The sequence below is a fragment of the Odontomachus brunneus genome, unplaced genomic scaffold (assembly GCF_010583005.1).
Source record: "Odontomachus brunneus isolate Ranch 3 - 2012 unplaced genomic scaffold, Obru_v1 Obru_scaffold_058, whole genome shotgun sequence".
Lineage (NCBI taxonomy): Eukaryota > Metazoa > Arthropoda > Insecta > Hymenoptera > Formicidae > Odontomachus > Odontomachus brunneus.
Window position 1 is genome coordinate 435,881 of NW_022639508.1, and position 16,473 is coordinate 452,353.

Below are 16,473 nucleotides of genomic sequence, written 5' to 3' on the forward strand. Positions count from 1 at the left end.
TTTCAAAATTTTTATATATATATATATATATATATATATATATATATATATATGATATTTAATTAGTTTTTTTCAAATCTTTCTCTAAATTTAAAAAAATGTTCATACGCGTATTCGATTCTTAATTTAATCCCTTTAAATTTCCTCTCGAAATTTCAAATTTTTCCCGTGTGTACGATCTTGAATTTCCTAAATTTCTTCCAAGTTTAAAAATTCGTATACGCTACCGTGTCGAGAGAGGATGTTGACCGTCGCCGCTGCTTTCCCTCTCCTCTCAAGTCTAGGCACTCTTCCGTCTAACACCCCCGTGGCTACAATGCACTGTGTGTCCCACGGTGTTTCGATCGGTCGACTGGAAACCGGATGCGGGCGCGTACGTGTCGCTTCCTCCGTCTGCACCCGACCTCAGCAAGGCTGGCCACGCGAGTCACGCGGCCGGCCGAGAGCGCGTGCATATGCGTGAGGTGCGCGCGCGTACGCACGTCGTACGGTCGCATCCGTCCGCATCCGGGGTCGGCTCACCGCTTAATGAGCGATCAAGCCGGGACTCGGTGCGTCGCGCGTCGCAGCCCGTCATTACGCGCTACCGCGGTGGAGAACCTACCGCTCTCCCGTCGTGTTTCTTTTCTCGCCTTCCTCTTCTTTTCTTTGCCCCGCGAGAGATTCTCAATGGGAAGATATTCCGTTTCACTCCCCTTCCGCGCGCGCGCGCGCGCGCGCACACGCGATCACAGCAGTCAGGCAGTTACCACCGGGATCGGATCGGTAATCCTGCTGAGTTGGAACATTTCGATACCAGCGCGAGGCCATTCGATGCGAATTGCAAATCAAGAATGCTTCTGGTTTCGCATTTCCGCCGTAATGAGATACATCGCGCGTCATCAATGGAAAAATTACTGCGACACACACGGACTAATGTTCGCCAAACTGTTTTAAGGAGCTACTTTCGAACCAAAGTATAAAAGCTGTCACGAATTTCTTGGCTCTCTCTCTCTCTCTCTCTCTCTCTCTCTTAGTGTCGGTCTCGCTATCTTTCGATTAGAAAGGCTAAATATCGTAATAATATCGCCGCGAAAGAGCATTCCCCTCGACAGTGAATTAATAATTCGCCTGATTTCGCGAATTTATATTCCAGCATAACGAGACGATATTATAATTATCACAACATGCCGTAACGTATGCTTCCGTGATCATTGTGAGTCATTAATTATCGTGACTGATTTATCGTCATCTTTACTTTATTGTCTGTAACAGATAATGACAATTGTATTATAATTGCCTTCAGCGGTCTTTCAAGATTGTACGAGAACGGCGACCCAAATCAAGACTACGCGACACTGCAACGGGATCGCGATCATCAACTGCCGGCCGGCGGTCCTCGTCGGCTCGTAACTTCTCTAAATTCGCTCAAAGTTATGCGCGCGACTAGTAGGACCGGTTGCGCGGTTGACATATGTAAGTTGTATACACTTGAAAACAAACGACTATCAATAAACCACTTTCGGCATGGTCGCAAATATATTTTATCCTTCACATTATGCGGCGAGATACACGACAATCATCTTCAAGAAAAAGACAGAGAGAAAGAAAGAGAGACAGCTTCCCCCAGACGTCGATTAAGTCAATCGAATTAATGAGAACTGACCGACTTAACATCATTCGAATAATAAAGAAATTCAAATAACAACCGCCCAACCCGACGATCTATCCCGACTGACATCGATCGATTTTCAATCGACGTCGACGCTCCGCGATTAATCGACGGCGCGAGGTGTACCGCGACCGTTCGCAAGGATAATACCTGTCGTCCGTGACGACCTTTAAAGGCCGGACGCGCGCGCTCGCGAGCGCTCGGTCGAGCGCGAGAAACCGTGAGGAGAAGAAGAAGAAGAGGGAGGAAGAGATTACTGTCGTGGCGTTAACACGATCAACGCCGTCAGCAACGACGGCACGCGGTTGTTGCTGGATCCCTCGGCCGCCGCCACCACCGCCGCCGCCGCTCTGCCGTAAACCCGGCCGTAAGTTATGCGCGGCGACCGGCAGGGCCTGTGCGCCATTAAAGCGGGTTATGCCCATTTCAAGTGGAAAATCATAAGCACCGCAAATACGCCGTCATTACTACAGACGCGCTACGAGCTCGCCACTTACTTTGTAATCATGACTAATGCATAATGCAGTAGCGACTCCGCGCGCGCGCGCGCGTGCGTGCGCTCGCGATTCGCAAATGTGTGTGCGTGCATACGCGTGTCCGCACACGTTTCACTCTTAGCCCCGCGTTTTCCCTCTTTCTATATGCACACACGCACGCACACGCACGCGTGCACGTACACGCGGAGGGTGCCACGGAGTCACGTGGGCGAGACTCTATCCTTGAGGAAGGCTATCCGTCGGGGGAAAAAAAAGCGTATCGCGACGCTACTACGCGGAATTGGATCCTGCGGTGTGACACACCACGCAAGGCGGACATGGGGAGGCAGGCAGGTCGTTACGTGACGCTTATGAAATTCCAGACGCGTCGACTAGCTGACTCGCTCCCGAGGACGACGCAACGGCCGAATTGCGTTTCGGCTGCGCATACATCTGTCCTAAAGGAGGACGAGAAGAGCTGGCCGCTGCGGGTGGCTGAGCGCGAATCGCGAAAATAGTGAAACGCGGTCGGATCGCCGCGAGAAGAAAAGCGTCCTCGTTCTCGAGCTTTTTCAGACGCGATTCTCGATAACGGTCTCGTGGAACGACATGCAACCTTGGTGCGGCGCGGAGAACAGTCGAAACAGCTGTTTCAAGTGGGAGGCGCAGGCCTCCCGCGAAACACAATGGCGTTCACGTGAGACGCAAGCGTTTATTAGCCGACGTTGGTGTGGCTCGCGGGGGTCAGGAGGTAGCGATTTATGGCCAAGCAACGTAAGCGGCAGCAACGGCCGGCCCCGAGAGCGGCGATCGAGCTTAGGCTCGCCATGGCGCGGCCCGAAGGTCGCGTGACGTCGACCACGATTGCGTCTTATTGGGAGTCGCCGCGTGTTCGACTTTACGTAGGAACGCGATGCCCGAGCACCGACACATTCCTGCAACTAATTAGCTCCCGTTGTATTTGTCGGGACGGTCGCCGTGTGCGAGTCGGACTCTCCTCCTCGCCGATCGCTCCTCGAAATCCTCTTTCAACCACTCGCGACTATCTCCGCGCACCGCGTGCGTGCGTGCGTGCGTGCGTCACACTTTAGCGCGATTACGTATATTTCTTATATGTTCGCGCTGTTTAAAGTTCTACACGGGAAGAAGAATACGGTTGGTTCAATATTGAATCTGGTTGGCATCACCGGATTTGTGCTTGGCCCATACCGTTTTTTTCACGTGCACTTGCCTGAAAAAAATGTCTTAAGATATAACCAATGTCATTTTAAGGAAGCCAGAAAGATTCCTTAAAATTTCTAAGATAGAAAAAAAATTGTCAATTTGTTAAAAATTCTTCAACATTAATCAATCGTTACTAAGATGTCAAAAATGTCCGCAAATTTGGTCAAATTTGGATATCTTGCGAGACTCCTTCGCGGCTGGAAAACATCCGTCGCGATTATCCATGTAGAGGCACGTATCGCGCTGCACCTTTTATCCTCTCTTTTTACGATCCGCCTATACGCTTCCCCCCTTCCGTCACCTTTGGCGCGCGATGCCCGGTCTTTTATGGTCGCTCGCCAAGACATCGCGGCGATGGTGACACTGTACGTTCGTCAGGGTCGCGCACCTGCAAGGAGGTCAGGTTGCGCGACACCGCAAAGGACTGTATCGATGGAAGATACCGGTTAGACGTCGATACACACTTGGCATTGATTAACGCGTGTGCGTATGATATGTTTCTTGATAGCTGCCACTCGGATATCCGATTACTCTCGAATGCATCGTTTGTCCGTTCGAGTGTTCGCGTTTGAATTCACGCGTATACGTAAAATATAAAATCGCGCGTCTCCTCATATTTTATGCCGTACGCAATCGACTTTTGAAGTCGAATCAGGGGACTATGAAACCGTGACTGAAATTCCCCATTCGCGAGGTATCGCTTCCGCACACGCGCGCACACACACACCTCAAGAAGATACGAACGCGAGAAGAGGATCAGCCGACCAACGACGCTCTTTCCGCGACTCGCTGAACTTCCATTCGCGTTTCCCCTTCGAGGCCAAAGTGCCCGACGAGGACCCGAAGGCCGAGGGGTACGAGAAGAAGATATTCTTCCTGCGGTTCGCCGCTCGTTCCGCCGGTGGCAGCGAGCGAGCGAGCGGTGACCTCCGCGGGAGGAAGAAAGACAGTGGGACTCGGGGAAGAGAGCACACGCCGAGAAAGGGGCAGGCGGGACAAGAAGAGGAGAAAGAGAGGGAGTCGAGGTGCGTTCCTGCGTGACGTAGCTTTCGCAGGCCATCACGCATATGTTACCCTCCGCGAGGGACACGTACGCGCTTACAATACGATCCGCGGGGTCATTCCACCGCGAGTCCTCTCTCGGACACCTCTTCAGCCTCGCCGTCCTCGTCGCCGTCGTCCCCGTTGTCGTGAACTTTGTTCCCCGTTGCCGGCTTCGACGCGACGAGTAGCCGGCTAAGCCGCGCGGCAAGCAGCGCGTTTCCTCGACGCGCACCTGCGGCCACTCGCGCGCGTTCGTATCTGAGTGAATGAACAAAGTTTTTTTTGCCTTGACATTCGAAAATCACGAGGATATCAAATACTGAAGGCTCATCTACAATACGCGGAATAAGCTTGACTTGGAGTAAGAAATAAAGATATCTCCTCGCTTACGCCTATACTCTCTACTCTCTACATAGGAAGTATTTCTCTCAAATGGAAGAAATATTTCCGCTGTAAGAGGAGGCTAAAGTATAGGCGCAAGCGAAATAAATCAGTTTTATTTCTTAGTAGATGAGCCTTGGCGCCTGACTCGAGGAGCAGCGCAAACGACTGTCACGATACGTTCTCTCTGGTCGCGCAAACTTTCTTTTGCCATCCCACCGTGGCCTATCGTTTCTCATTTTTATTCCCGCCGTAAGTTCCTAACGAGACCGTTCCTCTCTCATTTTTCACGACTCGGGTTATACGAGAGCGTGGGTGTCGCGAACGTCGGACGTGAGCGGCGCTTGAACGCGCATGAGGACGGAAGATACCTCGGCGCGAACTTTTGTAATCTCCAGACGATAAGAAGAGACGCAAGGGAGAAATTGCGCGTCGGTGAGAGATTACAGAATTTTTACTTGGTGATTTCCTGCGCGGAGGAGAACAGATATGAGCCGATAGCCGCGACAGATAGAATCCACGTGTCGAACTTGCTGCTGGAAACTTTCCACACGCAATTGCACATCGAGTCGCGCACGTCCTGGCACCGTTTCTCTCCGTCATTCTCTGTTCTTTTCTTCCTCACCCGGCCACGTACGTTTAACGAGAGAGCGAGGCGGCAGATTGTTGCGGGCGGATGACAAACAAAGAGCGCCGTGTGACCTCGTCGCCTCGCGCACGAGGTGCGATTAGCGCGAACGATTCTCTCCTGAGCGAGCGAGCGAGCGAACCAGCGAGTCGACGGGTTCGCCTCGCGAAAGATGTAGGAGGATGGCGAGGAGGAGGAAGCACGCGAACGAAGGTAGGATAAACGAAGGCAGGAAGAAGTCGAGAGTACGCAGTCAACCGACCAAAGGTCGAGTGGTCGACCGCGAGTCATCACGATTGCGACAACTCGCTTACTTTTGCGTGTCTCGCGGCCGAAGCTACCTCGTACAAGATGAAATATTGAAATGTCCTTTTCGCTCGAGTCTTAGAAATCTTGTAACGCCACGACGACGCATGGAAAAAATTCTCTATTCACTAGATTAATTCTATGTATATAAATTCTGTAAAAAATAATTACTATTATTTTTTTCTTCGCATTAATTTGCCTATTATACACGGAGTAAATATCATAATTGTTTTTTTTTTCATATAAACTCTATTCAATTTTATTATATTTCTAGTAGTGCAACAACAGATTGTAAAGTATATCTTGTTAAGGAATATAGCGAACTTTGCTATTTCATAATAGCACATTTCGGTTTTTGAAAAATACATAACACGTATGCAAAATGAATTACTGCAGAATATCGGTCTATTTTTCGCTTGCCAAATTCTATGGCAATTTTTATTTCAAAATTCTCTCCATATGGAGGTCTCAGTCCATCACCTAAATCTATCCGCGAATTGTAAGAATGCACACATTCTGAAATGCAAAAACGATTCCTTGTTTCAAAATTCTACGTCAACAAATGCGCGTTCATTACCGAGGATTGACTTGAGACGATAAACACCAAGGAAGCGAACGATCCCGCGAATGTTTCCGAGCGATAGAGGAAACATGTCGCGCGTGGGTGAAACATAAAGTGGCCACGTGCGCGCACGATGAACGATTAGCGTCTAGATTATCTCACCTGCGAAGTCACCGGGAAGGTCAGAGCGTGACGATAGAAGAACAAGAAAGAAGCGACAGGCTGGAAGCGGGCATGCCTTACGCGATCAGAGGTCGAGTCTCGCGCGCGTCGAGTCTCGCAACTCGCCGTATCAACTGACGATATCGATAAACGCGAGTTCCCCTGTCGCGCTTTCCATTTTCGCTCGCGGACACGCGACTCGGCTTTCCGCCATATGACGGACGCGCCAAGTATACGCGGCGAATTAGCGTGCAGAATTATTGACAAATAGATAACAAATTGCTGCGCTCGCGCGACAGGTTCCTTCCAACGAAAGTAGAAAGAAGACATCACGCGAAGCCCGATTACAATAAAGACGACGGATGAGGCGGACGGCTCGAACAGAAAGAGAGAGAGAGAGAGAAAGAGAGAGAGAAGAGAGAGAGAGAGGAAAGAGGGAAGGAGAGGGAGAGCTTGGCGAAGTCAAAGTCGAAATTCATCACACGAACTATCGACGAGGAGGCACGAATTCAGAGTTGGATCACCTCTCTCTATATTGTGCACGCACTCGCGCGATTGTGGCTGTTAATTAACGCGCTCCCGCGGCATCAGTTTGAATCTTTTTTTTTCTGCTGCGATAGCCGCGCGCGCACATGTGCCGCTAATTGCCACGTGGCGCAGGTGACTGGAGGAATGGAATATCTCGACAATGAAGCTCAACAGGTTGCCGGCGGACGACGGATGATGGCAGCGAACTTGACTTCTCTCTCGCGTACGAGCGGCAATTAGCACGGGTGGCGATCCTCTCGCACGCGGCGTAACGCATCGCGAGGGCACGGAAAAACCTCGACGGACGCATCATCTCTCGCCCGTCGACGGGGAGAGGAGGAGGGGAAGGGGAGCTCCACTAAATTACTTCATCGCGCTGAATTCCGCACGGCGAGGAACGCGGAAGGCGCCGTTTCGCGAAAGCACGGTAAAGACGGTCGACGAAACGTTCGCGAGTGCGTGCGTTTCTGCCGGCGCGAATTTGCAAAATAGACTCAGACCTGGCAGAATGTGTCGTCTAAAACGGGCGATTTTATTCGGGTTATGATAATATCCACAATTCCCTGACCCAGAAAGCCCCTGAAAATGTTCACGAGCCAGAAGCTTGAGACTCTTGCGGAGGACTGTACGCTAACCGAGCCCCGGCGAGCAGTTAGCATTAGGCACGATGACGAAGAAGGCCAGGGACTCGGTGAGATGATAGCGAGCGCGTTCGCTGACGGCTAGCATCGGTCACACCGCAGGTGACTCGTCGCGCTCCGGAGTCTGGCCTCTGCCCGACCCACGTACCTGATTCCACTCCACCGCTGCCGTGTCCTTCTTCGCCATCTCGAACTCCCGTTTTCCCCCTCGACTGCGATCTCCACGAACAATGGGATCCGAAGTTTTTGCGCGCGAAACAGAGAGAGAGAGAGAGAGAGAGAGAGAGAGAGAGAGAGAGAGAGAGAGAGAGAGAGAGGAAGAACTCACCTCTTTTCGTCTCACGCGAATATAATAAGCTGTAATTCGCGCGACTGTCAAAATATCGAGATGAACGCGGATCTGCAAAGAAAACACGAGGAAAACACTGGGAGTTACGGGAGTCGCGAAAGAAAAGTCTGGGCAGTTGTGGAAAAGGAAAAGCCGAGTTTTCTGCTCGCACGAGAGGGGGGTCTGTTTCCCCGTTCACTGCTCGTTATAAATTCGCATCCTCTCGACCGCTGATTACCGGCAGAATATATTGCGCGTATAAATTCCTAGTTGACGCGGGAAAACGCTTAGACCGCGGTGCAACGCGCCGCGCCGCCACGTCGAACGTCGTCGTCGCGGAGGACCTGCGACCTCCGCCAAGTTAATGATACGCGCGAGTGGATGATCCTTATATAGAGAGCGGCGGCGCAAAACTCCCCGCGTGTGCTCGTCAGCACGCATCATTTCGAGTGATGTATTACTCACCGAGTGTCATCAGAAAACGGTTATGTGACCCTGGATAGAACTCCCGGCGGTCGTGTGTACGCGCAGTCGACCACCTCGTGCGCGGGTTTGCGCGTACCTCTCTCTCTCTCTCTCTCTTTCTCTTTCGCTTATCTCGGGTATATTCCGCTTCGTCAGCGGACCCGATCACAATTGACGGCGGCTTCCCGCGTGCGAGAGAGTGATCGCGCCAACTAACACAGGCCGCCCTTCGCTCCGGAGGGAGAAAGAGAGAGAGAGAAAGAGAGAGAGAGAGAGAGGACTTCGCCTGCATCGCAGAGCGTGAGCATAAATAAAGCCGAACGGTACAACGCGTGTCTCTCACATCTCGGGGATTTTTTCCGCGCGGGCCGTGTGAAGGAGTCGCGATGTCGCCTTAAAGGGGCTCTTAACGAAGCCATAATACACCGCGGCCGTAGACAAAATACGTAACGGCAGTTGAATACCGGTTCGCTTTGTGACTTTACGAGTTCCCGGGCTCGCGGGCTTCAGAGACGCGGTCCTGCTGTGGTAATTAATGCCTCATTGATTATCGAGCCGGAACGATCGTGTGGTACATACAAAACAGACACGCGGAAGAAGGAATTTCAATCATCCCCATTCATTGGCCCGTAACGCGATATAATCTATTTGACGAATCTCATCTTATTTCATTTATTTTTTGTTATTTCTACACACCGAATGCAAACTTTGCAGATACTCGTTCGTACGACTGTGTGCGCGATCCGACTGTTAACGCGAATGGAAGATGGATCGAGCCATCGAACGCGTCGCTCCCCGAGAATGCCGATCGTCGTCGTCGTCGTCGTCCCGAAAAGCGTGACCGATCCGGCCGTGATTACACTTTCGTTCGGCGATATCGTAGCCTAGCTAATTAATCGCGAGCATGTCGCGAGCATCCCTCGGCTTCCCCGAGCGGGCCAGATATGCCGTGAGGCGCCGTATGGAACGACGGGCCACCCACGCGACGGGCCGCCACGGTATCGTTGGTAAACGTAAATTAACGACTTATCGTATCGCCCAGGCCAGGTCGTTAGGCTTCTCCACGGCTGGTGTGAAACTCAAAGACGAGATCTCGTGACGAAGACCACGTTCCGAGACCGTCGGTTACCCGACAATGGTAACGTTTACGACGTTATGTACCTCCTTCCCCCCCTCCTCCCCCTCCACCCGTGGCCGTGGCCGTGAAACGAATCCTTTCTATTCTTTCTCTTTCCTTTCTTCAATATCTCTCGAAACCACAATAACATCTCGCATTTTCCCGGCTTTTATGTGCAACTGAAATCCCGAGCCGAAAATTCGCTACTTTCTTAAGCTTGAAAATTCCGTCGACTTGAAAGGGAGAATCTCGATATATACAACAATAACACTGTCCATGTTATTGTTCTACCATAATATTGAAGAAACTGTTTACTTGATGTCGTTCTCTCAATGTGTTGAGGCATAAAGAAAGAAATCTAGTATCTCTACCATACTTGCTTTCATTCATAATCCTTCTTGTTATTTTTCATTGGCATTCAAGATTCAATAAGATTTGAATAATCAAAACAGATGAGGAAGAAAAAGTGAGGTCAAAGATAGCAGTTATGTAAACATCAACAGTGATTCAAATCTGGGTTCGATACAAGTTTATTAGAGACACAAATCTCAGCATTTAGGAATCTTAGACCACAATAACCGTAAATTATTTTTTATCTTTGATTTTGAGAGTATAATTAACTACAAATTCCTTATCATGGGATATTATTCGGCTGTTTGTTGTACAAGAATCAAGGACTCACGAAATTATGATTATTTATCAAATGACGAAGTAGACCATAAATACCGGCCTTAGAATAAATTCTAAATTTCGATTCAAATGTCTCCTTATACTCGACGAGTTCATCAAATCAGAGATCCGTTCAAATTAGAGATATTCTGCATAATAAATAACCGAGACACACCTGGAAACGTACAATATATCGCTGCCTGTGATCCTGCATTCTGCCTCCTCCGTCTTCGCTGTCCGATCCAGTATCCTGGTCCTGATAGCTTCGTCGCACAGACACTCATTGGCACTAACACCGCGTAAATACGATTAGATCGGAGAAACGTGTGTTAAAAGTAACACGTTGCCGACGAGAACGCGATTAGACCGTCGCGACAAGCACGGAGTGCATAATACACCGGCAAATGAGCAGATTACTCCCTAATAACGTATCTGCGACACGTCCCGGCGATCGCAAATCGCTATTGTCGACACTCCCGATAGTCATCATTTCCGTGCGAGACTCACTTTCGACGGGCAAAAGACACGTAAAATGCGGAAAGCGATGTCGAGCGACGTGTTGGTAGCGGTAGCTTGACGCAAAGAGATCGAAATCAAAGATGACTGCGCAATCGATGACATGCACCGAAAATGCGCTCCGAGACAGTGTCGCCCTCCTACGACACGCGCTGTCTCTCTCCCTCTTTCTCTCCTTGCTAACAGACTGACGCGCTACCGCGCGAGATTCGGCGTCGCATTGCCTTTTTCCACTTCTTCATCAATTATCACGGCGCTTCTAATTCCCGCTGAATAAACCTGACGATCGTCCGATTCTGTCACTACTTGAGTGAGACGACGGTAATGACAAGTGTAAGAGAAACGCCGACTCTCGACACTTCGTCGCGACAAGCACCGCTTTGCATACACCGACAAACGAGGATAATCACTCCGTAATAACGTACCTGCGACACGTTCCGCCGATCGCACATCACTATTGCCGACACTCCCGATACTTATTTTCGCACGAGACTTGCTTTCGAGGACAAAAGACGCGTGAAACACGGAGAGTGATGTGGACCGATGCGTCAATGGCGGCTGCTCGACGCAAAGAGATCGATTTCGAAGATGGCCGCGCAATTGGTGCGGCGCGCTGTTACGACGACCGCCATCTGTACAATTAGTTCCGCGGGTTCGATAGATCGATACATCGCCTTACCATCCGACAGCTACGATCGATAACTACTGAATATTTTCGACCAGCCACACTCGCGCGCGCACGCGATACGTGTTCCTCATGACTGTTGATTAGTCTAGAAAACACGTTCATGCTTTCTAGATTAATCAAGTCACGAGAAATGTATAGCGCTGGATACACGAACGCAGCGAAACTTTGATAAACTGTTGACGACAAGGCATCCGCGAGACTGAGAGTACACAACGCGCGAGACTACCAAAACAATCGGCACTTTCAAAGTAGGACATTACCGTCCATTATCGTAGCACGCTAGTCAATAACGCGTATATACGGAGGCTGAAAAATCACGACAACGATTTTAAAACGCAGACCTTTAAAAATTCTTAAATTTTTTATTATAAATCTATTAAATGTCGCATTGCCAATCGATCGTGTGGTACCATTGAGTGTCTGGCGTCACGAGACGACCAGGAGCTGACTTCAGGACGAAATGCAGGACGCAGGATGTAGCTGCGGGTATCAATGAAATGTATAATTTTTTCTTTTTTATCTCTTTTGAATACTAAAGCGCTTTTTAACGCTAATAAAACAAATAATAAAGATATTATGAAAGAAAACAGTTTCCCGTTTTTTCTTCATTTACTTACCAGTAATCTTTGTTAAATACTAAATATGGCTTAATGTGAACATAATTTATCTGTAGTTGAGAATATTGCATAATTAATATATTGTTCGTTGAGATGAAAAATAAAAATTAAACGCAGGTGGTAACACGACTATTGAGATAATTAAATATTAAATCATTTTTAAATAAATCCTTTTTTGAAGTCTCAATAATATTGTCTATTGAAACGATCGATTAAAGGATTAAAGATTTTGCACACTAAAGAAACAATTTAGTCAGATTAAATAAACTAGTGAAATATAAACGAGCCAGAAATGTCGATTGAAGTGAATTCTAATCAATTGAACAAGATTTCTGGTTAATTTGAACAAAATTCTAGCAAGTTTAGTCAGAATTTTCAGGCTCGTTTACATTTCACGGAAATCCAACCAAATGTTTTTTCCGTGCACTGGTCCTGCAAGTTCGACGGAGGTTAATGTGAGGTTAATGCAGGACCAAAATTTCGTCTCGAGTTCACGGTGCAGCCTCGGCCTCGCGAATCGGACGCTCCTGTAACGCACGGGCGTGTAGATAAGCGCGGAGGCGGCTAAATCGATTTACTATGTCGAAATCACGGGCGTACTCGTTTGTTAAAATAAATCACGCGTAGCAAAGTGGAAAGACTGGTTTCCTTTACGTAAGATTTGGGATACAACCGCTGCATGCGCGCTCGCGGTGTTTTACCTGCGGCTGGGTCTCGAAATTCTCCCTGACCCGAGGAGAGGTCCAAAGGTCGGCGGACGAGGAATGTCGAGCCCGAGATTATACCTCACTAATGAACTTCCGTGCCTCTCTAACGTTCCCTCGGACCGACACTCCACGCAACACGACAGGGAAAATCAGAATCATCGCTTCGTCGCTTGTTTCCTATTACAACGAGGGTCGAGCAAATGAAAAATAAATAAACAAAAAGAATCACAAAGGGCGAGCCGATGAATTTTAGGATTCCAGGGACCTCTTGTGTTTGACTCCCGCCGTATTCAGCCAGAAAAAGAAAGAAATACCTTATTCCACCCTTCTTCTTACCTTATCCTCTACATCTTTCCTCACACAATTACACGGAGAAAATATTGTAATAAAAATTCCAATCGAATTTTTGTAATTTTGAACCATTATGATCAAAATTATAATCAAAATCGCTACCGTAAATTTGATTAAAAATTTTAGCACATTTTTTTGATATTTTATAAAAAAAATGATTGTAATTTCTTAAATGTTCTTTTATATCATATATCAAATCAACATTGCAATAATATTGTAAAAATGTATATAATTTCATCGTAATTTTGCTACGATATCTTCTCCGTGTACAGAGTGAGCCAAAAAAAATTCCAATCGATAAGAAATATTTTGAAGATAGTATGGATCTTCTCCTCTACTTGGACTACATTTCTAAGCGATACATTTCTCTCGAGCGACACAGGCGACTTTATTGTCGCATTTGTACGGACGAGATCAAACGATCGAGAAGGTACACAACGAGAGACCGATGCCTGATAAGCGCGAGCTAGTTAACCGGCAAACCTCGACGCGATGCATCATCGACGTTATTTTTAATTACTACAGTATGTGTGTGTGTATGTGTGACGCGAATCGCTTCATTATAGATGATATGGCGTGGACGCTTCATCAGATACGAGCACACGATATCAGCACGGTCACGCTCTGATATCAAGAGTTGATAGCAGGCCAGAATGTGACAACACGTTGTTCACACATACTCCAGCTGGCGCGATGCCGGCGACGACATTAACAATGAATCGACCGCGAGATGCGCAAGTTTGAGAGTATCATTAAAATCAGGGATCATCAAAGATCATGAATTATTAATGACGACGCCTCATTTGTTAACGTGTTCGCGAGGAAATTAAAAATTCTCAATACAACCAGCGCGAAAATTAATGACAAAACGAGAAACGATTGTCGAAGCGTTTCTCCCGGCTTGCTCGCTTGCTTGCGAGCGAGCAAGCAAATGAACAAACGAGCGAGAGGAATCGCGAGAAAGGATCTCCGCTGGAGACTGCATTAGGCAAATGAAAGCCTGAGCAATTAAATTCTCACTGGAAGCCAGACACGTGTTACCGCGTGTCTGACGCGGCGGTCACGGCGATCGCGACCTCGAGATCGTTGATATCGCGCGCATTACGCGACAAATCGCCGGCCTTCGTATACGCGCGCGGCTCTCCGCCGTAACGAGAGATTTGCCGATTCGTCGTCCATTGTATCGGTGCATCGGGCCGCGTTAACCGCGAACGAGCGAGCGAGCGAGCGAGCGCGTTCCAAGGACCAACGACGTGGAATTTATTGCCGCGACGCGGATGCAAGCCGCGGAGGTCGCCGCCGCGCGGGAAAAGACTCGCGACTGTTAAGTAGATAAATCGAATCGAGCGAGGCGCGACAGCGAAATTTACGCGACTTCCACGCCGAGGGAACGTCAGCAACGCGGAGTGACTTTCGCAGTTTTTGATAGCGCAATATTACTTCGAGATCGCGCGATTCTTTTTCTGATCTCTCAGACACACGTCGATAGTTGTCATCTGAAACTCGTCTCATGTGAGACACTCAGATTTTTATTCAGAGTCAGACTCGTTCTTTTAGTAGATTACGTTCACTATCACGATTTATTTAGTAGAGTCTCACCCACAAGTCTTATTCTGCTTTTTACGTAATTTTGTAAAACAGACTTAGTTTGGTAATAGTGAAATATGCAGAAAGAAAAAATTTTGCCATCACACATACGTGATGCTGGTACATAGTGAGAGATCGTTGCGTCACACATATGTGACGTTGGTGGCGAACGTGTTATGTTATACGTGACATTTGTATTTGTAATGTCGCGATTCAACTGAAAGACTCTCATCTAACTCTAGCGCGCGACCATTAATATTCGAAACTTGTCTCGAGTGAGATACTCAGATTTGAATTCAGAGTCAAATGTGAGTTCTTCAGGTGAATTGCGATTACAAATGTAATGTTGCATATATTGTGTGATTCAAACAAGAAACTCAAATCCAATTCAAAATTCAGATCTGAGTATCTCACATGAGACAAGTTTCAAATGACGACTATTAATACGAGCTTAAATCCCTATCTGAGCATTTTACTTGAAACGAGTTTCAAGCAATTATTATTAATATGTTAATTCATTATCAATTCGATAATAATTATTAAAACAACATTAACGGCATTATTCACTTCTTTTCGACTTGATAATTTCAAGGCAGAGCAAGTGTTTAATATCGGTATCTCGGAGGACTAACTATTCTGCGTCGAAGATTGAAGGAATCGTCCATTGTGCCCTTGGACGCGCGTGCGAATGATTTTTCTGTGCTGAGAAGCTTTTCGTCACGTGGTAGTAACTCTACTCGCGCGTTTCCCACCAACATCTTCCGTCCACCACGGCAACCCTTCGCGAGAGAAGGCTGCCGATCACGAGAGGAGGAACGTTTTCGCTCGCTTATCTCGTCACGATGATCTGCCAACAGATACAGCGCGCGCCTTGACACGTAACAATGCATGCATGAATTAATAGCGGGCCGCTGCCGCGCTCGTACTTCTCCTCGCTTACACCGCGATTTACATCTTTATCGCGACCTGGCGGACGTCGTCGTCGTCGTCGTCGTCGTCGTCGTCGCCATGAGATTACCGATGTCTACGTATTCTCGACTCTCTCGTCGCGGTGATTAAAAGTGACAACATTCAACTAGCGATTCAATTCAAATCTACCAAAAATCAGATGAGACACCTTTCAGAATTTTATCGGCCATTCTCGGCGAATGAAAAAATATTTTTCATACATCCCTCTCTTTGTTACTTCGGAAGTGCAACGCGCGAGTCGACGAAGACTCCCTGATGCCGCGGTTTATTCGTCACAATTACCGTCCTGAAAGAGTCACTATGCGCGGAATGAGGAGGTGGACGAGGGAAAAAAGTGAAAAGAGGAGCGTCGTACTTCGTGACGAGAATGGGGTGCGAGAAGGGAAGGCCGGCGAGGAGAGGACGCGAGACAGGGGAGAGTAAGAGAGATACATCAAGTGTGTGTGTGTATGTTTGTGTGTGTGAGAGAGAGAGAAAGAGAGAGAGAAAGCATATGGTGAAAACGCGAAAGGTTAGCGCTTCAATAAATTCTGACGATCGAGACGAACGTGCCACGGCTCCCCGATCGATCTCGTTGTCGATCGCCCTCGGTTCCGCGGCGTGGTAACGAGTCCGCCGGAACGGTGGAATGCACTGAAACGCGATATTAATGATACGTTGGCGTGGCTTATATATACCGCCCGTGGTAATTGGCTCACGCAGATGTGGTAATTAGCGCCGGACCGAACATGTCAAATGCGTTACGGAACAACTGTATAATGGGGGTTGCGAACGGGAGAGCGGGCCGCGCATCGCGCAATTTATCATCGCCCCCGAGACCCTTTGGCTCGTGATTCTCTCGTAATTAGGTAATTAT

At 48.2% G+C, this 16,473-nt stretch overlaps 1 protein-coding gene across 8 annotated transcripts in view; it reads right to left on the bottom strand.

Moving 5' to 3' along the window:
- LOC116845846 (uncharacterized protein KIAA1522-like) overlaps positions 1 to 16,473 on the bottom strand; it is a 280,571-nt gene that overhangs the window by 70,968 nt on the left and 193,130 nt on the right. The window contains exons 1-2 of one of the 8 annotated variants that reach the window (XM_032819012.1): positions 11,124 to 11,981; positions 10,370 to 10,471 (exon numbers count right to left, since the gene is read on the bottom strand). The exons of 5 other annotated variants lie outside the window; for them this stretch is intronic. In XM_032819012.1, coding sequence (XP_032674903.1) covers positions 10,370 to 10,466 — 97 coding nt within the window. In that variant the 5' untranslated portion in view covers positions 10,467 to 10,471; positions 11,124 to 11,981. Of the gene's footprint in view, positions 1 to 10,357; positions 11,983 to 16,473 lie in introns of those variants that run through there. 2 more of the 8 variants (XM_032819014.1, XM_032819011.1) reach the window with 2 other exon arrangements.